Source organism: Alligator mississippiensis, chromosome 16 (assembly GCF_030867095.1).
Source record: "Alligator mississippiensis isolate rAllMis1 chromosome 16, rAllMis1, whole genome shotgun sequence".
Taxonomy (NCBI): Eukaryota; Metazoa; Chordata; order Crocodylia; family Alligatoridae; genus Alligator; species Alligator mississippiensis.
Window position 1 is genome coordinate 30,333,960 of NC_081839.1, and position 27,308 is coordinate 30,361,267.

Sequence of the window (27,308 nt, forward strand, 5' to 3'; positions counted from 1 at the left end):
GACCCACTGCTGCACTCCTGCTAACAAGTCCAGAAGCCTGAACTTTGCACTGCAGGCTCCAAGTCTTCAGACTGCCGCACTCTTCCCTCGGCACAGAGCAAGCCCTGCTCCTTCCAAACCCCTCCTGCCCTGCAGAGCGGATTGTAATGAATGGCAGAAGTCCCACTCATCCAAAAACTAGATAAATAAATATCCCTCCACCCTTTAGCAGGGCAAGAGCGCTCTTAAAAAGGCTATGACTGTGGTGCATTTACTGTAGGGTCCAGAGGCAGAAAGAATCAGCAGAAAAATAAGTATCTGGCCCCAAGCACCCTCTGGTGGGGAAAAGCAGTTTCCACCTTCTTTTTTCCAAAATGAAAGAGGCTTCAAAAGTACTGAACATGCGACAGCAACAGCGAAATGCAGACACACACCAAATGCCCTGCCCCGTCACCCCAGCCTCGTCCATTTGGGCGCTCTGTCAACCATTCACCGTGCTTAAACTGGCACATTAAAGCTTTCCACTTCTGTGCGATGCATCCTCACCAGCTGGGCCTGTTTCTCTGTCGAGGCGTGCGCTCACATACTCATCCGCCCAGCTGGCAGGATTGCATGCTGGGGGCTAGACAGCTTTCATTCGAGGCCAACTTTCATCAATATTTTAGGAAAAATAGCCACATTGACTGGTTGATAAAAGGGAAAAGGTCATCCTGCAGACAGGCTGGCAGAAAACGTGCTGGCCGGCCAACCCCAGGAACAATTAAAAGTCTTCACAGGAACGTGGTGACATACTAATTCCTCCCTTGCTGTTTAGGGTGCAAGGGAGAGTAGCAAGTAATAAATTACTAATGATGCAATGAGGTGAAGGAGAATTAGAAGGCACCATGCAGAGACCTAGAAGACAAGTGCACTGCACTTCTCCAGCTCTTCTCTGCAGAGGATCGTCAAGCACCCTGTAAGCGATTCAGAACAGAGAGGGTTCTTTTTGTTCTGTGTTTGTATAGCATCTAGCACAGGAGAGTCTCAGTCTATGATTTGGGCTCCTCGGTTGCTAACACAATAAAAATCACATTTTACCCGAAGCACCATTGCTACCGTGCGGTAGGTCATATCACCATGAAGCTGCAAACAGCACAACTCAGAACTCGTGAGGATCTGTCCAGAGGGCGAAACACCAGCAGCAGATTCTTAGAGTCCTCGCTTCCACTTCCCTCATACCTACAGCAGACAGAAAATAGGAAGATAAATCTCAGGGTCTTGATCCTGCAGCGCAAAGAACCCCAAGATATACAGCACCTTCTGATTTTCACCGTCCTCCACCTTCCACGGCTGGGTTCAAGGTCACTGGCTGCAAGGAGAAGGCACAAAGCAAAACCAAAGTTGTTTATTTTGAATCATTTATTTACAACTGAGTGATAAAGGGAATATATAAAATAACATTTAAATAGGCAAAACACGAACAGCGTCATTAGGAAAGCATAATGGAGCTCAGATTACCAATTACAATAAAGCAATCTCTCAAGGAACTTTATATACGTATTGCAAAAGGGGATAGGGAAAAGCAGGGGGTGGGAAGAGGGCTTCAAACATGGAAAAACACCAGAGATTTGGTATTTACAGATTGATTGCCAGAGAGGTAGCATGTCAGCTGCCAGGGAAGTCAAAAGGTGGGGAGAGGGATGGGGCTGAATAATGGGGATGTGCGTAAACTATTCTCTGCAGATAACACAATAAAACAAAAGGCCTGGCACAAAAATCTTCGCACAGATGTTCACTATTAAAAAACGTGCACATTCCCTCAATAGCAAGCTTCAATTTTGTTTCCCCTTAAATTTTCTCTTTTTAATCCTAGCGAAGGGAAAAACGACTAGTGAATGGAAATATAAAAACTAAGACTCCCATTTGCAGATATCCGTGATTGCATAAATGTTGCAGCCGCCAAAGGAATGGCTCTGTAGGCCTTTAATTCCCCGTCTCGCAACTGAAAGGTGGACATTCAACTCATGTGCAAATGGTAGAAAGGTTGTGGATCGCACACCAGAGGCAGGAGAAGAAACATGGAGAAGTCATGTCCCACTGTAGACACCCCACTGCCTTTGTAAGCACTCCAGGGAACTGCATTTCAAAAGATTTTGCAGAAGGAGTCAGACTACTTCTTTGAAAGGATCAAGTTTAAAACCAAAGATCCAAGAGAGTCACTTGTGGGGAGGAAAGCAAGCAAATCTAAAGCCTGATGGAGTGTTATCCCCACTTGTAAAATGGGCTGGCAGACACTTCACATGAAACATCAGCCTTTCAGCTACATTGAGCGCTTGCAAGGTAAGGAGGGAGCTGCTGTAACAAGCCTCGATAATAAAATGCTGCCAGATCCATAACCCTAATAGCCCTCTGTTAAAAAGGACCCTCTGTCAGAGTTCCTTTTGCCCGGACGGTTAGATTTTGTTTTAAAAGCACAAGTCGCTACGTTTGAATTAAGAAACACCCAGGCAGCTCATTTTACTGGAGAACGTTTCCGGTTGGACTTCCCCGTCCTGCTGGAAACCCGAATGCGAGCGCACCGTGCGGCCACGGGAAAGCGCAGCTGACTTGAAACAGGAAGTGGAACTGACTGGTCTCATTTCACTCTCAACGCTGAACAAATGAGTCAGAGCATTAGCGCTGACAGCCAAGTTAGATTTTCAAACTGCTCATTAAGCTGCTATTAATGACAGGGGAAGGATGTGTTGGCATAACAAAAACATTCCCCACAAAGTGATACCAAGGGCTGCACTCCACACCAGACTTCAGCTCCCAGCTGCAAGTCACCGCCCACCTATTAGCGACCAGCAAGGACCATCCTATGGGCTTTATCAATGTGTGTAACGATCCTAATAGATGATTTCCTATAGGGAAGCTCCTGCGGCAGCATCTGGCCTGTTAGGCTGAGGGGCAGCTTTGTTGTTTTAGTGCTATGCACGAAGTCAGAGCTGTTTGAGCTAACTCCATCCTGCTGCTCAACACAAGGTAGAGCATCCCCAACATCTCTTCTCTTACAACTGAAGATGTTAACTGGGAAGGGAACAAATTGGTGCCATTATTCACCCATGGTGGCTCCATCCAATAAGGATTATGATACTTGTGCAGACAAAAGTGGTTAGTTTGTCTCATACATTTCCTGCCATACACTATAACACTCCCTATTACTTATGACCTTTCAGACAAGTAGCCTCCGGATCTTGTAGCAGGCCACCGCGCTGACCCCTATAAGAGCAAACAATTATGAAGAACATCACATACACTTCCAGATCAGCAGGTACAGGACTGCCATGAGAGATCCTAGGTAAACACTGAGCATTTATTAAGTCATTGCAAGCAATAGAATTAATATCCTGGATATCCGGCTTGCATTAAAAATGTTTCAGAGGAATCAGAGGTGAGAATGAGAAGATCTATTAGGTCATTGATCCCCATCCTCCAGCTTCTCTAGGTCTCCAGTGTGTCATCAACACGCTGCATAAAGCTCGAGGCAAACTTCAAACACTACAAGATGGGAATTCACTAGAATGGAGATAAATACTTCACTCCCCGGCAGGGTGGTGCTTACGTTTTATCAGGCTGTGGCTAAGGTTCAGAGCACAGTTTTGGGTAGGGTGGGTATATCTTCTGCTACGGGAACGTGGTACTTCCACATGGTTAGGGCACGGGGTGAGAGAGGACCCTTAAAAAAAAAATTAAGAAGCATGGGGGGAATTTGTATAAACTGAAAAGGATGCAAGACTCTAACAAAACCCTCAGCCTAGCCATTATCAAGAGGAGGAAAGAATCAATTGGCCTTGTTTGCTGTGCGTCACTTCTGTTGCGCAGCAAGATGTGTGGGACAGAGACCACAGGCAGGCAACGAGGACAACGCTTTGCACTGCCTGAGCTATTGCCTATTACTACTGCATTATCCGAGTTGATTCAATGGCAGCTGGGTGTTAACATACCTTCGAGGCTCTGAATTGGTGTTCTCAGTTCCCCAAGATTATAGGGCCTGACCTAAAGCCCCTGGAAATCAATGGAAAGATTCCTATTGAATTTCATGGGGGTGGTATTAGGCTGCTATTAAAAGGTGACCTTTGAGCATAGATTTCAGGGGCAGATGTTCAGAGCGAGATGTATTAATGACAGATGCTAGAAGAAAATCTAGTAGAGACTGCAGTGGCAGGAAATCTCTATGTTACTCACTCTGTCCTGCTGGAAGGTTAGCCTGAGGACAAGGCAGGGCGAAGGTGAAAGCGCTGATCAGCATGAAAGCAGTTCACCAGGCCTGATCATGGATTTCTATGGAAGCAGCAGGGGATGACAGTGGGAGAGGAGACTTCGGTGTCTGGAATGACAGAACGCACTTAGACCTTTTACCTTGTCTGGACCTCGAAAGCCTTATTGCCCCGCATGGGACCAGTGTCGGCCCCTTCTCCAGACAGCCACCGCGCTCATGAAAGTTAGTGAAAGCAGGATGTCTCGACTGTCACCAGTACCAGCAGGGGGGCTCTCCCTCCGGGAAAGAGCTACTAATCAATAAGAACAATTGTGTTAACTGTGAGAAAGGCTCTCCCTCCCCACTTTGCCATAGCATCAAGAGTCTGAAAGGTCAGTTGTACTAAATAAAAGCTTCCCCTGCCCATCAAGTTCTCTCTTTGGAACAGCTTGTCCTGCCAAGCACTCCAGGCAATTAAAAAAAAAGATACAAAACAAAACCAGGCAGTCAAGGACTCGGTTCCTTTAAGCTTATTTAATGATATTTGAAACGCTTAAAATTTTCTAGTTCCCAGATCCTGAAAACAGAAATATTTTTTTAAGTGACCAATATTTAATTCCAGAAACATACAACCTTATCCGCTAAGTCATAAAAGAGCTATTTTACAAACATACATCTGGATAATTAGAACAATAAAGTCTTTTTAGACATTCAAACATGATCAGTAAAAATACAGGATTATTAATAAAGTTTTTTTTTTTTTGTATTTTTCTTTTTAAAGAATACTTCCAGATTTCTTTTTCTTCTCTTTAAAGTAAAATCTCTGTTAAGAGTACATGATTGTATGGTGTACAAAGAAAATAAAAATATTCTAGTAGGAAGAGCATTCCAAAAAGACATAATTCAAAATAAAAACAGCAGTGTGTTGGCTGCAGTATCCCTTTCGCAGTACATCTGCTTCTCAGTTGGCAGCTAGGGGGCAAAAAGGGATTTCTCTGGGGAGTTCTCAATATCAAATGCCATCAAGCATCTACTCAGGGGTTATCTGCGCAGGTAACAGACACCTCTTCTAGCCAAAATGGGAACAGCTTCAATAAGAGCCAGAGTAACCATGTTGTATGGAAAGACTGGAGATAGGCAGTGTGGCATGAAAGCTGACCAGGTGTCTAGACTTTCCATTCAAGCCCCTTGGATTTTCATCCCTCATCCCCACCCCGACTGGTGGAATCACAAGACAATTTACCCTCCTTGCAAGCAAGCAGGTCAGCTCCGCTCAAGCTGCGTTGCCAATCATTATCCTACCCCTTTATTGCAGAGAGAGAGATTCCTTTCCTTCTGGTCCTGTGAACTGGATGCCAGGACACCAGATGAGTGCATTTCTCAAGAGGGGACTTTGTAGTAACCTTTCCTCACTTCCCAAGAGGAGAAACCCTGGGTCCTCTTCTACAGAAGAAAAGCACACGGAAGAAGCGGGTGGGGGAAACACGCACAGAGATGCACAAAATCAGGGAGCACAGTGCCCTGCTCTACTGTCCAGTTTGAATGAGGGAATGTACAACCAGCAGCCAGGGACAGGTTAAAATGTCACCTCATGCCAAGCTGGAAACTGGAATTTACAGAAAGAAAACCCATGGCTAGAAGGGAAATAAAAAAGCAGGAAACCTGCAAAGTGCATTTGAGCTCCAGCCCCCTCCCCACAGAGCCATGCCTGAGGTCTGCCGTACAGTAAACATGCCAGGGAGTGAAACGGGCTCCTCCTGTGATTTCAGGGAACTCTGCTCAGGAAAATAAAGCTAGAGAATCATACTAGGTAACAGTAATGCCCTTAACATGAGACTGATCAACATAGCATGACAAGGCCAGTCGGAAAAGCAAGCAGAGCAGAGCACAGCAGGTCATTTCGCTTCCATGAAACTGGGTCCAAGTGGATTGCCCTTCTTTCTCAGCTCCAAAAAGGTCCTTTGACTTCCTTCAGTCTAATCCTATCTAGCACCCTCCATCATCCTGAAGCCTCATGTGCCACCATCACCAGACTAGCAGAGGAACAAACAGTCAATGCACCCTTTATGCATGCGGAGAGATGCTAGAGGCTGGAGTGTAGGCTAGGTCACTCCCTCACCCATGCAGCTCTAGTGGTGGGAGCACAAGTGCAAATCTAGACAACACCGGAACGGAAATGCCCACATCATGGCCATGCTAGCTTGTCCATAGCAATCATTGTCATAGTGCTGCCCCAACACCAGTGCAGTTATGGGAGCTTTCCCCAGCACAGGGGAGTCAGATGAGGAGTTAATGAGTGCAGTGTGCCCCTCCATCATGAGGCCAACTCGCTGCTGCTTAGGCAGCATCAGGATTCCTATGCCCCTAGCAGGAGGGCAGAGATCAGGAGAGGCTCTGGTGTGAATTACAACAGCAAAGTGCCTGGCCAGGATGCCCAAACAGAGCCCATCACCGCTGGGCCCATACTTGGAAACAGCCTGACCTCTGTATATTAAATATAGCACAAGGCTGAGAAAGATCAAGCATCATTTGACAACTCTGGAAAGCAGAGTTACTGGCAGCTGGAGCCATAGCATGCAATGCAAAAGGGTAACAAAACAAAACAAACCTATCTCCCATCTGTCCATCCAGGACACAGGCATCATTCTGACCAACAAAAGTGATGGGAGAAAAAACCACCACCAGAAAAAGGGCATTAAGAGCCAAGTTTGGCCAGGGATCAGGTATCACTGGATCAGGATTAGGGAGAAGGGAGATTCCACATGGGGCTCTCGTTAACTATCTGGGCTTTTCAGAAGTTTAAACTCATGGCACGTGGTGGCTGAAGTGGTGTGTGGAGCTGTCACCTATATAACACTGGAAGGCCTATATTGCTACTACCTTTGTACAGTGGCCCTTAGCATGGCCTCAGCAAGAGAGAGCTCCTGCTTGAATAGGAGGTAACACGTTGGCAGCACGTAGCTCCTGCCGGAGGAGAATGATGCTCAATGCACTTGGCTTCTCTGCGAGAAAGATCTTCCCTGCTCTATTATGGCTCCAACTTTCAAAGTCCAAAAACCTTTCTAGGCAACTGATATCTACTTTTATAAGCTCTTCCCTCTCCTCCCTTTCCTGCTATTTTAAAGGGAAATATCAAGGCTGGTTTTTGTTTTGCATGAGTGGAAGAAGCAATTTTGAATCTCTGCCATTTGCTACATGGGAAATCTGCTTGCGTGTTAATGAAGCAAAGAACATGACCTTTATGCTGATCAAAGAGATTCTCAGCACTTCATGGTCCATGCAGTAATGCAAACATCCTTGTAATAGCTTGAACATGCTAATAGGATTTACAGGTTTGGCACATTGTTCAGTTTAAAACTTTTGTATCTGGTGCAGAAGGAACGTGTCCTATGTACTTGAAGCTACCAATCTGACTCAAGGGAGATTGTGAGGCTAGAGACAGCCTGGAATTGCCTATCCCATGCCCATCCTGCTAGCAAGTTTCTGAGCAGGTGCTATCAATAACCAGTCTGGAGTGTCCAGTGTTAGCTCTGCTGTCAGACAGAAATTTCCCATCTTGTTCCTAGTCTAGGGTAAATTCCAACAGCAAACTATTCAAACTGGCCTAAAGAAGTGCTAGAGAGCTGGCTCTGGCTCCAGCTGTTCTGCCTTGTCTGCTGTGCATCTCTCTGGTTTGGGGAGAGCACTTTGGCACAATCAGTGCAAAAAAAAAAAACCCTCAGCAAGATATACCTTCAGGTACTAAAATGTACTGGCCCCATAATCAGCAGTACCTGTGGCTAACTCCATTGGCAGCCAGGGTTCATTCAGTAGTGATTCAACGACAGACACCCACCTGCCCAACACCTCAGAAACATTCCTGGGTTTCCATTTATTTCTGTCCGATAAGGAGAAGTTACACAAGTGCTCCAGCTCCAGGCATTGTTTATCGCTTTTAAAGGAGATTGTGATCAAGGCCAACATGAAGTCAAGGAAGAAAACAAAACAAAAAAACCCCAGCTTTCTCCTCTCCCAGTGAGGCCCCACAAGTCAATGAACGAGAGCACCAAGGTGGGGGGTGGAGAGGGGGAATAGTGTTTGCCAAATTTCAAGTGCCTGGCTATTTAGTGCATGGAGAATGCTCATTACACACAGTGACAGGAGCTATCTAGAACAGGCACTCGCCCAGCAGGGAGACAGCTCCCATGCTCTTCAATACAGTTCATTTCAGCCATAAATCATTCTAACCCCTTCCGAAATAGCTCTTTGCATGGCAGTTTTGTTGCCAGGAGGGACTGTGGAGCCCAGCCCAGTGAAATCAAGACACACGTGTGCACACGTGTTCTCCTTCCAACTGCACTTGCTTCCAGGAACAGCAAGACCCGGGGGCGGGGGGAAGAGGGGTACTCTATGCAGAGGCCTAGACTTGTCACTACCCAATTCAAACAAAAAGCAAATAGAAAAAAAAAAAATGTTAAAATGTGCTTTTGATACACGGAATGAAGTCAAATAAATACAATGATTTTTTTTTTTAATGTCTAAATACATTTTATATCCTACACCCAAAGCTCTGTACATTTGGTTTGGTTTTGTTTTTTTTTTTTGTCTGTTTGTTCAGAATCAAAAACAATTTTTTAGAAGCAAGGAGAGGAAGAGGAGAGAATGGAAGAGACTCCCTGCCAGCCAGGCTAGTGCAGTTGCCCCTGAAGGAAAGCACCCCATTCCCTGCTTTGCTGGAGTATGGTTAACACTTGGATGGTCCACAGAAAGAAGCCCTGTAGCCTCAGAGTCCACACGGAAGCCAGCAGGCGCCGATACTCTTCATCCAACCTTCAGCCACTTCTAAAAACGTGACTAACTTTTGTCTGAAGAAGAAAGAAAAGGTGGGAAGCCATGAGGGAGGGAGCATCATAACCAGCTCAAATTGTATGGTAAACCCAGAGCGTTGCTCTCGGGGACAATGACATGCCACGGCTGATGCTGAGCTATAGGCACCACAAAGACCTGCTCAGGCCACGTTCAAAGGGACCCGTGATACCTGCTTACAGGGCCAGAGGTGCACATGACATTTTACCCACCAAAGTAGCAGGGGTCTGTCCAGCTTCTCTCAAACTGCCTTTACTTCTTCAGTTAATCTAGTCCCCTTTGAAAAGGCAAGCAATGCACTTGGCTAAAGGGAATCAAAGCACGCTGAAGTGCCTCAAACGTCAAGCTATCCTTTCAGGGAAAGGAAAACGCACTCAGCAAGTCCCAGCCTCGGCTGCCTTGATTTTCCTCATCTGGAATCAGCAGGTTGAACTCCTTTCGAAGCCTTTTGTTTGAAAAATTAACAACTGAACCTGCTCAGCTTCTTTTGTGCCAGGGTATTTTAGCATACATCACCCTTTACAAATAGGGGCACTGGGAACAAGGGGATGGCATGTTGCTCGCGTACCTGAGTGCTCATCTGTGGGGGCTGATCCAGCCAGCCTTTGGCGAAGGAGAGTGGCATAATTTTCCTCGATCTCCTGGAAGACAAAACACATGTGGCTCTTTCCCCATGTTCCAGCTAGACCTCCAAAGCTGGGGGTACTCCAGTTAGGGACTGCTTTAATGCAGGTGACTTCATGCAAATCACCCCAAATACCAATGGCCAACACTGCATCTTAACCTAATTTAAACCCATTTCCAAGGCACTCATCCTTTTCCCCATACCAATCTGAATGCCGACATTTTCTGAACAATGCAGCTCTGTTTAACTGTCGCATATATTTAGATAGACCTACAGGCTTCTCCTGCACCTGGGATTTAAAACCAGAGGAATAATGCCAATTTTAGCTTCCAACCCTTCCAGGTATATAACATTTCTGCACACCTCCCCCACCCCCAAGATCTTCTCATTGTTCCCTCAAATTTCATAAAGTAAAGTTCAAGGATGGAGAACCCCAACTAATTCCAACAGAAGCACACTGTACCTTTAAGTGTTCAAGGTCAGCCTCGATCTTGTGAATGTACTGCATCATCTGGATACGTGACTCTACGGAGAAGGGGGGGCTTGGTGCTCCGGAGCTGGACTCCTCCACAGCCGCCCAGCGGGAGGCCATGAACTCAGCAAACAGGGAGCTCCCCCCGTCTGCCTGGGCCTCCCTGGGGGAAACGTGTTGCTGCTGCGCCGTGTCCAGAGAGGTGCTGCCTGCAGTGCACTGTAGGACTAGCGAAGACACCTCGTCGTCCGTGGAGCTTTCCTGCACCGTTCCGTATCCGTCAAGGATCAAATAATTTCCTGTTAAGAGAAGAGCTTTGGACTAACCGCGCCAGCTCAATATAGTCACCAAAAGCCAAATGAACTAGAGACAATTTAAGGAGACCTTAAAAAAAGAACAAAAAAAAAGTGGTAGAGGCCTCATCTCTCAAGCTATTTTAAAACAGACCAGCTGATGCACTGCGAGTGTGACAGAGGACAGTGGTTCACTGAACTGGGCTGGTTCAGAACCAGGAATCACAAGCCACAGGATTCGCAAATTCAAGAACCACAGAATAAGTGCTCAACTGCTCCAAAAATTCTCGTTTCAGATTTTTATTACGAGTCCCTCAAAAAAGGGTGCGCGTGCACAGTAACACAGGTGTCTGCATGATTAGCACTCGCCAGTGGCATTTCTTGACAATACCAAGGTTGCAGCAAGCTAGCACGAGCAAGCCAGGAGTTGGATTAACCAGATCTGAGCCAGTCTAGCTTCAATGTCCCTGCTTAGTTCAATGGAAAAAGTAAACAGTGTAAGAGGTAAAGAGTCAGATGTTTAAAGATGTGGGGTCAGTTCTAAGCATTTAAAGAATCTTAGTCACACAGGGAAGGAAGAGACAGCAACTGCCAATACACAACTGGATCGTGTCATCCAGCCAATCCAAAAGCGAGTCTAATTTTTAAATAAAAAAAAATACTGATGAATAAGTCCTTCAGAGCACAAGGGTCAAATGGAACGTACCTGTTAGCAGCTAATTCTGTTGCCAAACGCACAAAATAACCACATCTGTGTCAATTTAGTGCAGTGCCGCCGCTCCAGACATGCGGCAGTGGCAGGACCATCCGCCTAGAACCTGCTGAGCCCCAGGAAAGCACTCAAAACTGCCCTTTTCCTCAGACGGAGGAACTGAGTAATAAGTTGTGCTGATGAACAAGCCTGTACATCCCTCTTGGAAGGCTTGAAAACATTTGTTTTAAGATGCTACTTGGGGAATCATTAAATATAATATGATATATAAACAAAAAAGCTTTTAAGAGCTTCAGACCTGGCTGCAGGGGAGTCCCACGAGAGAACTGCAAAGCCAAGCCAAGCTGCAGCAAGTTCTTTTTCTGTAGCTCAGATGCAAATTTAAACAAGGGCTACAACATGGCAGGTCCCACCAGCCTGACAGTCCCCCTGCAGTTACCACAAAGGTCCGCCACACCATTTAAGATTACAATAGCAGATAAAGGTATGTTAGCATAAATCGCAGTAGTGCCCCAAGATGTCATTCTTCTGCTCTCCAAAGAAAATACCCCAAGTTTTGCCTTCATGTTATGCAGCAACAAAAAAAAATACAGATTTGGTGCTCTTATGCTACTGCTAACATCTCTAAGTGACTCCAGAGCCATCTCTACATGTCCACGGTGATGCTCTTCATCAGAACTTCTGGTATAGGGAGAAATCATTTAAGGAAGCTATGCTTCCGCATAAGAGAGCTACGCTGCAAGCCTGGGTGTAAGTCTGTAAGTGAGGTCCCTGTGTTGGCCCGAGGGGCTGTGGGAAAGTTGGTTTCAAGTGGCATGAACGGGCGATTTCCAGACTTGGAAAATGAACTTTACAACATCTCTCTATGGTCCCTAAACAAGGAAACTCGGAGGATGTGGCTACGGGAAGACCTTGGTACACCGATGGTGCTGCAGCAGACTGATGCAATGCTCTCTTTTATGCATGCCCTGAATTCACTGAAAGCTAAGAGCGCAAGAGGACGGGTCATTAGCTCCTACGTTCTATCCCTAGCTGTGTACCGAGGCCCATGGCAAGCCGTTAGCCTTGCAGCTTCTCACTCTCTTTGTCTCGAAAATAGAGAATTAATGAGTTAACATTTGTGCAGCCCTTTCTGAAGTACAAAGGATTAGCTATTATTATACACTCCAAGCTGAAAGGACTTCTAAAGACCAAAAGAGCCATTTTGAAGTGTTTCATATTGCATTAGCAAGACAGTTTCCTCACGAGAATATAACTGTGGTCCTCTTTAATAATATATCACTTCTTCATCACTGATCCCAAAGTATCCAGGCTCTAGCCTTTGAGCTGGACAGATCTACATTCAGTGTAGCGTGGTAAGGGGACCTGCTCACCTGAGATCCGTAACTGCACCTCCTCATCCTCCTTCCTTTCCGTCACTTCTCCTTCGGATGGGTTGTCGTCGCTGTGGGCCTCGCGGGCATCAAAGAAGTGCTCTCCATTGTCATCAGGACCCACTCCTTCCAGCTCCGTGAGCGGGGTCTCCACGTTCATGCTTACAAGGTCCATTACTACATTATTACCTGACCTGGCGTCTCTAGATACCAGCTGCACGGCATCCTGTGAAGCTGGGAATTCAGCTGAAGTCCGGATACCGTAACAAGCTGCGGGTTCACTAGTTCCAGGTCTGACAGGCATCCGGTCCACTCCGGGCTGGTGCATCTTGTTATTATCAGAGTGCTGCAGTCCACCCTGGTTTCCACTTTCTGCCCAAGCACCTTGGGAAGCTGTCCTAAACCTGGGAAAATGCTGCCAGTCTTCAAGGGTCCTCTTCTCCGACAAGCCAAGCTGCTGCACCAACAACTGTTTCAACAAGCCCACTGAAAGGAAACACAGAGTGCTCACTAGTGCACAGAAGCCATCTCAACTGTGTTTGAAATGAGATGGGTACTTTGATGCCCCTTTTGGAAAGCGCAGACACATGATCAAATCCTCTCAATGTTAACTCTTGGGGGAGAGGAGGGTAGAATACAATGCTTGTCACAGCATTGTCTCTTAAATCACGTTACAAATAGGGTAAGTGCAGCGCACAATTCCCAATTTACAGGTGAGGAAAGACACAGATCAGTGACTTAAATCATCCAGCGAGACAATGACAGCAAGGGGAAAAAAAAAATCCAACTCTCCAATTTCCTGTTTTCACAGTTTTAACTACTAAATACTACTGCTATTAATAGGAGTTTCCATTTAAGGAGCAAATATCATGAGAACATAAGATGGCAGATCAAAGCAAAGCTCCTGCTGCAAATACAAGGTAAATTCTTAAATAGTGAGATTTCACTCTCACTCCAGTTATTCAAACCAGACCATGACAGAAAAAGGATACTTATTAGGACTCTTTTCACAACACTCCCGGCACCTCTGAGAAATGCTGTCAGTTCATGTAGCAAAGCAGTCACTAATCTGAATGCAAGGCTGTTACAGAAACGTGAAATGACCCAAAGCTGTGATTAAAATGCGGCTCGCTAAATCTTAGGAGCCAAGAGGCACAGTTGACTGCTAATATCATCCACACACCTCCCACGATGAGTTTTCAACACCCTCCGAGAACAAATACTAGTAATATTCCCACACTAGCCAGAGCTGGAACAGTATTCTCCCATCCTGTAAAAACTTGATGTGAGCTGAATCAAAAGATCTGAAGTAAATTATTTGAGAGATTTCACGTTCCTTGTGGAGAAGCCCAAGGCAGGGAACTAGGGAGAGGGCATGGATGCCTGAAGTCTTGAGGCTTAGAGCGCCAATGGGGTATTGATATATCAACCCCAAAGAGCACAACTCCCAGGGACCACAACCACTTCAGAGGTGCCAGGCACGTGTGCCTGTGCCCCTCACATCCATAAATTAACAGAGTCGTCACAGGAATCACCATGTGGGACCAAACTCAGTGGTCCAGGGTCAGGAGGCAGAGGACAGTACCTCTCCTTCAAAAGAGAAATCACTGAATAACCATCTTGAAGAGTGCTGATGTTCACAGCTCCCCCAGAGGTTGGCTTACAGCCTCAGGCATGATGATAAACTCAGTCCCAACCCTTTTCATCCCAAATCTGTAATTTGAAAATAAGTATGCTGGTACTCTAAATTGCCCATCCTTTTTCATATTACCAAGCACTCCTTTATACTGTGGCAAGGAGTTCTGCACATTAGTTACCTGTTGTTTAAAATGTGACTTGAACAATAAGACTTTGCACTTCCTCATAGAGCCTCACAGTGTCGTTCTATTTCCAAAGTGCTTTATGGACGAGAACTAATGACTCCTTATAAATCTGTATTATCCTGCTCTACAGTCAGGGGAATCGTGCCAGAGCAATTACAGGAATTGCCCAAAACCACAGAAAGAGCCAGCATCTGAGATATAGTTTTGCTGCAGAAGTCCCTGAACACCAGCCCGCTGTTTCGTCTCTCCAATTTCTGCAACCCAAACACAGGCAACCACTACTACACGAATGGGCTGAAGATACTCTTTAGGACCAAACTGTTCCCCAAATTCCCAGAGCCAAAAATCAAGCCGCTCCAGGCCACAACTGCCAAAAGTACCAGAGCTACTCACAGCTCCTTAACGCATCCAGTGCCCACCGCTCTTCTGAGACTCGGAAAGGCACGTCTGTGGTCGCTTGTTCGTAGCATGCGGAGGAGTCTTTGAGCACAAGCTCGTCTTCCTGCTGCTCTTTGTCAAACTGCCTCTCTGTCACAAGGAGATCTTCTACTTCAGACTTCTCCGACATGACAGCTGAAGGAGACTGGGTCTTCAGTATGAGGGAAGGCTCAAGGCCCAACTCTTTATCTAGCACACCGAAAACACAAAAGTAACTGTATGTAAGTTGAAGTACTGAAAATGAACACACAGGGGCTCTTCCACATGATCGCCTTTGGAGAAAGTCCCAACGTGGTCCATTTTTAGCAAGCTGAGCCATTTGAGGTTCTCCTTTCCCAGCTGCAGATATGCTAATAGTATCTCTCTAAAGCCCGATCTTCACTCCACCGTAGGACTCGTGGTGCGGGGTTTCCACTGCTGTAGCAAGATCCCACTAATGCAAGAGGCATGGCCTAGCACTCCTGCACTCAATCTAGCAGTTATTTGTATCATTACCTGGACTCTGCATGCTGCTGGCTGGAATATCAGGCTGCTCGTCTTTCAACTTCTGCTCCTCTTCCTCACGCTCTTCTCTGTGAGAAGGAGACACGAGTTCTTTTAGGAAGATGCATTTACACTCACTAACAACATTATGGCCTCGATTATCCTGCTCTAGATGAGGCAAAAAAAATAAAAATACTGGAACAGCAAAGCCAAAAGTGAACTCTACTTACTCGCCAGGCCCTGGCTGCGGTAATGGTATCACCCTTCTGGTGGAAGCCTCGGCTTTCACTGTCCCTGCCATCTGAGCTATCAGGTCCTGCCATCTGTGAGAGGCCAAAAATGACAGGCAGCGAGTTAAATTCCACAGGTTAATTAGGCTGACCTCACCAGACAGACGCTCCAGCACTGGAAGACTAATGCAAGGGCCTTTGCAGGAACCGTACAGAAGCAGCAGCTGGAAACACAATTCGGCACTGAGAGGTCTGCACCCACCTGCCCCAAAGCAAAATATGCTGTGCAATGGACTGATGGCGCTAACCTATCCCACAGTGAACGGGAGGCAACATGGATATTGTGAGTGGATACAGAAGCGGGCGCAGAGATTTTATTCTGTTGCCTAAAAGTTCACCCAGAAACAAAATAAAACCAGAACGTTTGGTGAAAAAGGGGAGATTTTTGCTTTCCAAATATGTTCCCCTATTGCAAGATTCCTACTGGAGTGAAACAAGGGAATATAACCCGGGACTGCATTCCTACTGCTGCGGCTTTGTCTCCAGGCATTTTTTATGAAAATGCACAGAGCGCCTGCAAACACACAGACACTCCCAAACTACAGCTCTAATTTCTACACTTCAGAATTTAATATCCCATTTGAGATGCCAGCAAAACGAACAAAAGCTTTGTCACACTGAAAAGAGCCTTTGTTACAATAGAAGTCATCCTAATTACACCTTGATTGAAGGAAGGGACCACAAACGTCTTTGTCTGCAGTGAACTTTTAAAATTTCTAATTAATGTTTTAACTTAAAGAGAATTTGCAGTGCTTGTTAAGAAATGCCAGACTGACATTCCTGGAAGCTGAAGTCTCCTCTCCATTGGCACAGAGCAAGGACAGCAAGCACAACAGCAGCAAACACTGGGACCACCTCCCAGCACATCCTTTGACCTTCCATCCCCTCATTTAGAAACCCAATTCTGGATGGATTTCCTTAGGGGATGTGAGGGGTGGTGGTAGGGAGGGCAGAGGCAACTTTATTCTCGTGACTTAGCCAGCCATCTGAAATTCTCTCCAGAGACTGCCCAGGAATGCAGTGATTAGTTAGAGTCAAAAATCATTTGTAATTTACTTGTTGTACCATCCACCTATGGATGGACTTCATCAAAACCCACCAGTAACTCTCACACAATGCAGGACACTTAAGTCACTGGATGACAGCTTCTGCTCACTGAAGATCTGGGGCCAGTTTCAAATCCTTAATGCACAGACTGTTTTTTTTACCTCATTGCCAACTTCAGAGCCATCCACTCTCCCAGGACAAAATATTGATGAGCTGGTGTTTAAAGATGTAACGTGGCCATACTAGAATGTTATTAATAAAGCCAGGGTCACCTGTTGCACTCATGAGAGCAGGTTATCTACCAAACTCCTTTGTACCAAAGCCAGTAGTTCTCACCTGTTCTATGGACCACACATTGTATAGTCCATAAGGATGATGTACAAAACAGTGTACGCTAGATACCTTGTAATCACACACAATGTTTGTGCTCGGAAATGTCAGGTCTGCAGGCAAGACAGGAGACACCGCAATGAAAACCCTGAGGAAGAGCCCACGCTGGCAAAGAGCTTTCATCACTGTGCTTCATAATGAAGGAAAACTCCAGATGGAGGGGAGATGTGGGAAGAGAGTTTTAGACACTAATTGCTACGTGTATGTGGACACACATGGCTGAGCTGAAGGTGAGCACTTGGACAGCAGAACTATTCCTCGGGCAGTGAGAGGTACAATCTCTCTCTTAAAAGGTGACAAAAACAACACGGCACAGCGTAGGCGGCCAAGCCCCTCACTTACGCGTTTTTTTCCGAAACGGTCTGTGCCACTAGTTCATAAATATGGGCGCCATTTTCTGACATGGAGATGACAAAGAAAGCTTTGTTATCTGGAGAGACAGAGAAAGAATCGTTTAATCCAACACTTCGTCCTGCACAGTTTTATCTAGAAAGCACTGAAATCAGAAAGATACCTACATATGCTTTTATTACCCAAAAGGGAACTGAGAGAAGAGTTTGTGAACTAACCCTCCAGGCAAACTACATAAACATGAACGGGTTGCTTTAACTCAGGCTTTCAAGCCTGACAGAAAATAATTATGGCTTCTCACATCACGTTAAATGTGGTTTTATTTCCCCTCTCACTTCTCTGGTCACTTTGCACTTCTACAGCACCTTTCACCTGGGGAAGCTCCAAGCACTTTAGTTTATGGACTCTATCCAAACTCCTTCCCACGCCACATAAGGGAAAATGCTGCTCTGTTTTATGGATGGATAACACATGCACAGAGGTTAAATAACTTGCCTCAGGTCACATAGGAAGTTGGCAATACAATCAACAAATTGAACCCTGGTGTCCTGAACCTTACCCCCTGACCCCTGCCCCACCATCTAAACAAACTGCTTCCTTAAATGGCCTCAAGCTTGCAGTAACCTCACTGTTAAACACTGCTAATCGTTCAGACTGACCTGTTGCCACCTGGCGAACTAGCACAGTGTTCAGCTTGATCACAGGGCTGAATATGTGCTTGCTGTCAGCAGTAGATGCCAGGATCTTACTGTGACACCGCAGCACCAGTTTGTCATCTTGCTTTTGCAAGAGCACCAGAATATCCTCCAAGAGCAAAGTGTAGAGATCTGTGCAGGGTGAGAACAGGCCCAGGTCAGGATAAAGATCCACTTCCTCATCACACCCACCCCAGTTCAAAGAAGAAAGGTCTTTTTTCTATTAAACATGCAAAGGCAGTAATCAACTCAAGGCCATTCTAAGCTTATCTTCCTCATCAAAGCTACAGCTGAGGGATGCAGGCAGGATGAGATCAGCTCACGACTGACTGCTACGTCCCTGCATGGTCTTAATGATGCTCCAAGCACATTTCAGATTGAAGAAAATAACTTAATCAACTCTGAGAAATATGCGGCCATCAACAAAGGTAGCAGAACAATCTGTAATTGGGAATCACAGATGACTCATCTCTCCTCCAATGCTGGTTGCAAAATCCACCTCTAAGCCAGCTGCCAGAATAGGACTCACCTATAGTCTTGTCCCGATTCACCTTCCAAGTCAGAGGTCCCTCGTGAATCATCTTCCGCTTGGTTAAATCCAAATTCTGTCAATAGGGGAATGAATGAATAAATGAATAAAGAAATAAAAAACAAACCCCCCAGCATTTCTAGGGAGTGCATAGCATAAATAAAGGGAAAGAACCAAGACTTTAGAGAAAGGGTATAGATACTCCAGGCTAAAGACCAGTCCTGATTCAGAGCCTGGTAAAGAGAGATCTGGAATCAGAAAAGTTACAGAGGATGAACCCAGAGCCTGTGAATCACTGCACTCATCACTTGAACCTGGAAGCTTCACCATACCCCCCAAAAAGTCCGTTCTTCTCTGTTGTGCAAGAACAGGACCCTCCAGGCATAGACCAGATATAGGGGATGACAGGCCTATATTAAGGAAGCTTAATGTATAGGCTGAACAGGGCAAACTGGGTTCTATGGTTTGCACGGCAGGAGTGGGAAAGACGACCAAACACCTGTGAAAGCACCCGTGTAGTTTGCATGTGAAGAACAACAGAAGACGCTGTGATGACTGCCAAATGTCAGGTCAATTAAACATGGTGGGGGTAGGTGGTTTAGTCTCAATAACAGGTTTTTAGTACAAGGAATTGTTTTAAGGGCTATTTTAAGGACATTATATGAGAGAGAGAGGGGTTGAATCCTATAATCCACTGCTCTGAAAGTTAGATGCAAGGCAGAAGTCACAATTCAAGCCTTTCTGACTTGCATGCATTTTTAAGCTCTGGTATTCCAATGGCATCTCTTTGGATGAAGGTTTTACAACCTGGGGCCTTGCACAAGCTTAAAGTATCAGGTGAAGAATTTCCTTTTAAAATTACATTCTTGAGCCAGTTGAGGGGTCACTGTATTGCTTCTGGTGTTCTGTCAATTTATACAAAAGTTTGCAGTTTATATTATAGCTGGTTAGTGCTTCAACAGCCAAGTTGAAAGTTAAGAATGCCTGAAGATGACACTGATGTATGAATTGTTTTGATGATCTGCGGGACTTTATAATGTCAATGGATTCTTCATTCATTTCAGTGCTTGTGACATTTAGCAGATCTGTAGACAAGCTAGTACATGTAGTAATTTCCACAAGCCATTCCTCCCAAGCCTCAGAGTTTTTAAGTGGTGCCAGCAAGATAGCAGATTTTATATCTATCATGAGTCTTTCATTTCATGGGATAAAGAGTTTGCCAAGTCTTTTCTGACAGGCTGGTAGACTACACAGAACAGCTTTATAGTGAACTCCATGAACCTTGAAATGAAGAACTCTGACTATTATAAACTTATTTAGTGCCCCTGTGGAAGTTAAGTAACTGTGCAAGAGACTATGTTCAGCTATGAGAGGATCTATGTAGAATTTGTATTTTGCAATTTTTTTGTATGCTTATACATCAAAAAGCTCTGTTCCAAGGATATTTGTGAGCGATGTTACAGGCGCCACAAATCACAGAAGTTTACCACCAGCTCTAGCAGTTCAGCTGGTTATACCACTGGATCCTCAAGGTCAATCAACCTCAGGATGTTCCTGCTTGACACCAGACAACATCAAGGTAAAAAGACTGTTCCAACTTTTATCTGAGCCTAATTTGCACAAGATGAACTATCCCAACCAGGAGATCTTACAACACCTTCAGTTCTCCTGTGACACATGAATTTTCATTTCCACCTAGAAGAAATTTTACAATCTTCGCATTCTCCTATGCCTGAGAGAAGGGTGTGCGCGCCTGAAAGCTTGCAAATATTTTTTTTTTTTTTTTTTTGCAACTATCTAGTTGATCTAATAAAAGATAGCACCTCTGCCACGAGTTCTGATCCCTTTTGCCTCTTGACCAATATGGCTACAACCTGCATCCCACTTAATTTTGGTATTTTGTTACATAATTGAAAGCTGCAACAGAAACAACTCCAAAAATACCTGGGGAATCATCACCGTAACTAAATCATTGCTTCTGCTCTGTCACTTACCCGGAACTCATCCAGCATAGGGTCTTCCGCCTGCTTCAGATAAGATAGGTCGAGACGACGCTGATAATCTTCTAAATGCTGGAAGAGACATGATGAAGCCATTCACATTGGTTCAGGTTAAACTCAAGAGTCAAAATGGATAAGAGACCATTTGAAATTCAACAGGCTCACAGGGGCTTGGGACCCCAGCTCCACTAGCAACACAAAGATCCACCAGAAGACAAGTCTCACTCCCTCAGCCACAGAGCTAGCCATTTTGGAGGTCTCCAGCATCCTGGCTGCTTTTTTTTGATGCCCCCATTTGCCCACTCTTGTTACTAGTTTCCCTTTCTTCTTACCTGCTTGTTCTCCGACTCTTTGACAGCTTGGTTCACATAGTTAAGGATTTGACGGCAGTGATCCGCTGCTTTCTTCACTTTCTCCTTCTCCTCAGGCAGTTCTACAGGACAAGACAATAAAAGAAAGATGGGAAAGGATGAAAAGAGGTAGCAAATCTAATGGATCATGCCGCCTGTAAATTCGAGGAGACTGTGTCCACAAAACAGTCAGTGCACATGCAGCATTTCAGAGATTAACAATAGAAATAGGTTCATGGATGAGAGCAATATGGGTCTGGATCCTCCCCAGGCCATAGTTCTATAATACTGATGTATTTAGCAGAGGCAGAGTTTTGAAGCCCTAATAAAACTGACAGTTAAGTTGCTGGATAACCTTTCCAGAAAGGTTATCCGCTAAATTAATTCCAGGTCAAAGAGAACTTCGAAGCGTGTGAAAAAGTTGCTAGAACTCCATGGCAGTTCCCAGGGTAACTGCACGAGAGAGATTTGGGCGAGGGGGAAGAGAAAGCAACTAGAATCGTTTTTAATCTCTGGCTAAAATTTAAGGAGGCAGAGGAGTTAGCTCAGAGGACAGCATACACCATCAGATAAAGCTACTAGGGTTTTGAAACTAATATGGAAGAGGGATACATTGTTAACTGAAAGTATAACGTGATTAAAAATACTGGAACATGCAATATAAAAACAACAGTAATTGAATTTTATAAAGACAGGCATTTAAAAAAAATAAATAAAAAGGGGGTCAAAATGGGATTTTATGCAAACGTGGAAGTGGTAATATTCCCTAGACCTTAGACTTTTATTTTACTTGCTTAGAGTTAAAATAAATATTTTCCCCAAGCTACAAATCAGAAGCAACAACCTGCAACAACAGCAGGAGTAAAATTGTGAGTCCAATGGGCGCTAAAGACAGGTAAGGCATGATTGTGTCTACAGATGCACGTGAAACAATTCTCACGCACTGGAAGGAAGGCCTATTATAATTTTTTTTCCATTTGCAGACAGGTACAGCAAGAAGAACGGCTCACAACCCACTCTTAATTGTACTCACAGTCATCTGGTAGGTATAGTGGTTTTTAACTTAAGCAATGAGATGTCACTGCAGTTAGTGTCTTCTATTAAAACCTTTGCTTAGAAGGGTACGTTGTAGGATTACCAATGAGGTTTTGTGCAGTTTCCAGGTAGTGCATTATACAGAAGTACAGATTAGCTAGGTTCTGCTCTGGAGGTGTATGTACACATGACAGCCCTTTGAAGATTGAAAGGGTGATAAGAATAGCAATATTAAATTACCCTTCTATCAGCACCCACTGCTAGGAGAACATAGGTAACATTTACATTACTTCCACCACCTTGGCTTTACCGTTACAGGCACCTTAAAAAGGCTCCAGTGGAAATTTAATTTGGGTTTGTTTTTGTTTTTTTTAAACAGGCCAGTTTTAGATCTTGTTTTCTGAATAAGTATGTTCTCCTCACAGGAAAAGGATATTGCACAAGGAAACCCTGGGTGGCAGGAGACATGCTGTGTACCAGAGTGTACCATTTCAAATCACCAATAATTAATCATCATCCAAATCAACAGGCAGGGAACCTTGATTTGAATCTTTCATCTTCCCTTTTGCTTTGCATCTGCAGTTTTTAGTTACTTTCCTACAGAAAAGTTGATTTTTTTGGGTGAGTACCAATAAAACATACTGATTTGCATCATATAAAGCCTGACACTAAAGGTGGTAGTCTCTTGCTAGTTAAGGTAGCTCTCTGCACATATGCATTCCAATTATGCAGCTTAATGTACTTTTATTCAGATTAATTTTCACATTTTTGAGGAGGGAAGAAGTTATTGACAGAGGATTTCTTTAATTAGAAGTTTTTTTCTTCTTTTTACTCTGGTTCCATATTCTTACATTGGCACTAGCGTTTTGACTCTCTCTTTGACTTTGATCATAAACTATACTACTTGATTTCTTTTTTCCATTTAAATGTTTCTAACAGAGTATTATAGATTTAGACTTTTAAAAAATTATAATTTATTATATAAAACATGTTTATTACTTAAAAAGGAAAAAAATTAAAATGAAATTCCAAATTAGATTCCCCTCCCTCAACCCCCCCCCCCAATTTTTTATCCATCATGCTGTACAACAGAAAGGAAAGAGGTTATGCTGAAACCAGTCGTGGACACATGGCAAAAAGCAAGTTGCAAGCAGACCTCTTTATGGGTCCGACGTGTTTGGCAAAACAGCCGTGACACACTCACAAAGCCAATGGCTCCCCTGTCCAAATGCTCTACCTGAATACTTAGCAATACTATCCAACAGAAGGGGGTATTTAGTCAGTCTCTGCATCTCAGTGGGAATGATATCCTTCAATTGCAACCGGCGACACAGCGGATTACTCTCGGCATCCTAAAATTAAACAGCATAATAACTGCATTTGTCATTTTTATTAAGACTATAATTACCTGAACATGTACCATCTATTCATCATATAAACGTCTATTACTTCACTTTCTGGTAATTAAATACGAGACAAGAAATGCCAAGATTTATCACTCCGACAACATGGCCCCGTTTCATTTGCAATTACATATAGGAAAGGCTCATCACAAAAAGCAATGCCTTCTCTCCCTCATTACTTCACACAAGCCCGGTGCCATCTGCTATCAATCTCAGTCAGTGCCATACACAGAAGACATCAACTTAGTCTTTCACGGTACAGCAAAGCTACACTACATATTTCAAAATCACATCAGCCCGGTATTACCAGGCTTGCTTTCAGCCAGTGGCGGAGCAGATAACGTTCTCCTCCCGACATGCCGCACACGATGAGGTCTTGTCCCAGAGGGCAGGGGCAATCCCCATACCTCTCTTCTACCCATGGCACACTCCACCCCACCATTTGCCCCAGACAAACTCCTCCTCCATAGGACACGTTCACAGCATAAAAAAAAACTGATGACGCTTCCCTCTCTCCAGGCACTCTAATCCTCTGTGTTAAAAATTCTCCCCTCCAGAAACAATTAAATGGGAGAACTTGGTGCAGGAAATAATCCCAATCTAGCAAGTGTTAGACATAACCCCACTCATTATGACAGCCTTACCTACAGCCCTCTTATCCTAGACACCAGCCAGGTCTGACACTGCCCCAACTCCTGAGCAAAGCTCACCTGCACAAAGGTCTGGAAGCGCGAGTCCTTCTTCTGCCGTGATTTGATCACCTCTAAAGCAAAGGGCTGGTTACTACAGAAGGTGGCTGCTGCATGTTTCAGGTTCTCCTCTCCTGGTCCACTGAACTGTGCCAAGAAACCAACAGAGTCAAGTTTAGACACAAATAAGCCAGGCATGTGGGACTGTAAGGCACCGGTCAGGGCAAGGACACAAAGCTATTCTGCTGCCGAGTCAAAAATCAGCCTTGCTGAGAACAAATGCAGTTACCCAACTTGAATCCCAAGCGATCAACTGGACTGAGTTTGACTTTACACACAGGGCTGGAGGCTCCTGTGAAGCCATTTCGTTGGACCACTCACTACAAGGTCCCAGAATTTCACGTATGGAGCAATCCTCTCACTCAGCCTCCTGGTAGGGAAATCTGAGTGCAATAAGCAGGGCTGATGGATGCAAAAGGCTCTCTTGTTCATGCACCTTTACTCCTTGTCCCTGGCCTGCACTTTTGAGACAGCCTAGGATCCTCTGAACATGCCAACACCTTAGAAAGATTTCCAATTTTTATTCTTTCTTACAAAGCTTGAAAAAATTCAAGGTCCTAATGACCAGCCAGCTTGTGAGTGCGCGTGCGCGCACACACACACACACTTCTGGTGGTTTTTCCAAATAGAAATATCAGGTCTTGATTTCCTCCTCCTTCTGGACGACTTGAGAACTAAAAGGATTAAATCCTCCCAAGAGATTGAAATTTGACCATACATAAAAAAGATGTTCAAGTCCAAATTAAACAGGGTTATTTAAAACACAACTGAATTGACCCTTGTGGGAGCAGTATTTTTAACGGTTTAAACAGACTCCTGGTTCTTTCTGCATGGGCCTCCATGACAGATCTCGAGTCTTGTTAGGAATCCTCCATTAAACACACCAGAAATACAAGAGCTTCTTCTCACCATCTCCAAACATTTACACCATCCTACTTTCCCCCTCCAACCCCAGAAAACCCCGTTTCTTTCCACAGGCATGCTACCAGTTTTCTGCCCTTTAGACAACATTTAGGAGGGGGGGGGAGAAAAAGACTAAAAATTCTACCTATGTATGCAGGTCACCTTTAAATGAAATAACTCATTTATCTTTAATTGAATGAATAAAACATTCATCTTGCTAATACTCCATGCTAGGCTCCCTCCGTTCTATGTCCCCAGCTCCTTGTTAGCTCTACAGAAATGATGGATTTCAGATATTAAAAGTTGAAGCAAATGCAAATTATGCTGGTCACCCTGTGGCTGTATTTACCATTTCACTGGACTCTTGCTTTCAGGAATATTTACCTTTCAGGATAAGAAAAAGAAATTCAATTTACCCAAGTTAGTAAGTCCTCTCCAATCTGATCAATAACTGATGTCTCATTCCTTTTTCGGACACTTTTCATCTGGTCATTCAAGCCGGCTAAAAAAAAGATGGTAGTAATTAATATAACACAACATTCTAGCTTACCACGTTTGCTGCTGGTTTTAAAATGAAAACTATTCCAAAGGGAGACTGGATTTGTAATTATTTTATGCAAGAAAGTCATACAACTACAAACACAGATCAATAAAAAAAAACCATGAACAATAAAACTGTTTGTATTTCTATGTGCTGCCTGTTGTTTTAGGGACCTCCACAAACTTTTCCAACATCACTTATCCACTTCAAAAGGTGATGCAAGGTTCATTCTTCATGTGTTTAATGCGTGGGGAACAGAAACAGAGCAAGTGGCCTACAGGATGTAATCCTAAGTCACTCAGCCAATGAGATGGGGGCAGGGATGCAGATTTGGCTCTTGGCAGACCCCTACTATACCTATTACTGGACCTTTCAGCAGTAGCAGTAGCCAAAGACTTACTGATCCCTTATGTAGCTGTCTACAAATTATTCTCTTCATTAGTATCTGTCTGGTTAGTTTTTGAGCATGTGCCTAAGAGCATTCACAGAAACTGTCTCTATGACAAAGTGGATGTACACAGAGAGAAGGCAAGCTTGAGGAACCAGATGAAAATGAGCAGGCATTCAGCACCGTGGAAATAAACACTTCTGAGCCATTATACATATAAGCCAAGAACAAAGAGTGTGGGTATTTAAATATGGGAATACACCCCGAGCAATCCTATCCAGTCAAAGCACCGTGCAGACATCCACTGTTTAAGGGCCACCTGTACGTCAAATACTTCTACCAGCCCATGGCTATTTCAGTTTTGCACATGCAGTATCACTATTGCGAGCCACGTGGGGCTGTGCTTACTGTGGAGCAGAAGGATGTCCTCCAGGTTGGAAAAGATCTTCCGCAGATCTGAGGGAGTGAGGATCCCTTCACGGGAGACGCGCTGGTAGAAGACCTGATGCAGAACCTTCAGCGTGCGGACATGAGCTCGCTCTGTGTAAAACAGCTCTGAAGAAAAAGGAGCAAGGCAGGATCAGTATTATTGCCCCCTGCACAGTGCTACAGTGCAGATACAAACAGCCTAATGCTGGAAGCCTGGATCTGCCAGGACTGGCTGACTTTACGAATTACATTTGAGAAGTAGAAATTTGTTGCGGAGCCAGACACTGAAACCTGTGGAAATCACTTGTCCCATCAGAACTCTGCCTGCTAGCCCAGATTGAGCGTGCTCAGGAATGAGGAACCATGCTCTGCTATCTATCTGAGTGCAGGAGCTTATAATTTATCCCAACTAGATAGTTCACTCTTGGCAATTCACTCCATCTCGCACAGAGCTCCCCAGACCTGTAGGATCTGAATCAAAGGGAAGTCCCGGAGTGTGACACCACAGGAGGTAGGTCTCCTTCACTCCCTCCATGATGTAACCTAACCCATCATATCCCTCAGCCTGCTGCTTACTACCATGGATTAAATGCATGTCAGTAGCCTGTACATGCTAGGAGTTTGCAGGCTGGAAAAGACAGCTTGTTCCTAAATCAAGCTGTCAAGGTGATGAAAGTGCTAATCATAAGTTTGAGGAACCTTATAGGTTCCTGGGCTCCAAGAAGCACAGCCACAAGAAAGCATTTGAACTCACCGTTAATCACTTCTTGGCGTTTGATTTCATAGGGTTTCAGCCCCAGCAGCAGCTCTCGACTCACAAGCTGCTGCCAGTTGGGAGGATCGGTGTCTGTATCAAAATCATACAGTTCATCCTCACTTTGGACATCTCCATAGCCCATGCTCTCCATCCTACAAGGACACAGAATACTAGTCAGACACTTCCAGT

At 44.6% G+C, this 27,308-nt stretch overlaps 1 protein-coding gene across 2 annotated transcripts in view; it reads right to left on the bottom strand.

The window, feature by feature from the left end:
• Positions 1–4,713: 4,713 nt before the first annotated feature.
• The window catches only part of ARHGEF12 (Rho guanine nucleotide exchange factor 12), an 88,855-nt gene continuing 66,260 nt past the window's right edge, over positions 4,714–27,308 (bottom strand). For both annotated transcript variants that reach the window (XM_059719666.1, XM_059719665.1), the window contains 17 exons: positions 27,117–27,271; positions 26,342–26,488; positions 25,421–25,506; positions 24,063–24,188; positions 23,187–23,301; positions 20,897–20,997; positions 20,559–20,636; positions 18,565–18,640; positions 18,000–18,167; positions 17,332–17,419; positions 15,493–15,585; positions 15,275–15,351; positions 14,735–14,968; positions 12,519–13,004; positions 10,132–10,439; positions 9,612–9,684; positions 4,714–9,042 (listed from right to left, as the gene is read on the bottom strand). In XM_059719666.1, coding sequence (XP_059575649.1) covers positions 9,032–9,042; positions 9,612–9,684; positions 10,132–10,439; positions 12,519–13,004; positions 14,735–14,968; positions 15,275–15,351; positions 15,493–15,585; positions 17,332–17,419; positions 18,000–18,167; positions 18,565–18,640; positions 20,559–20,636; positions 20,897–20,997; positions 23,187–23,301; positions 24,063–24,188; positions 25,421–25,506; positions 26,342–26,488; positions 27,117–27,271 — 2,422 coding nt within the window. In that variant the 3' untranslated portion in view covers positions 4,714–9,031. The remainder of the gene's footprint in view (positions 9,043–9,611; positions 9,685–10,131; positions 10,440–12,518; positions 13,005–14,734; positions 14,969–15,274; positions 15,352–15,492; positions 15,586–17,331; positions 17,420–17,999; positions 18,168–18,564; positions 18,641–20,558; positions 20,637–20,896; positions 20,998–23,186; positions 23,302–24,062; positions 24,189–25,420; positions 25,507–26,341; positions 26,489–27,116; positions 27,272–27,308) is intronic.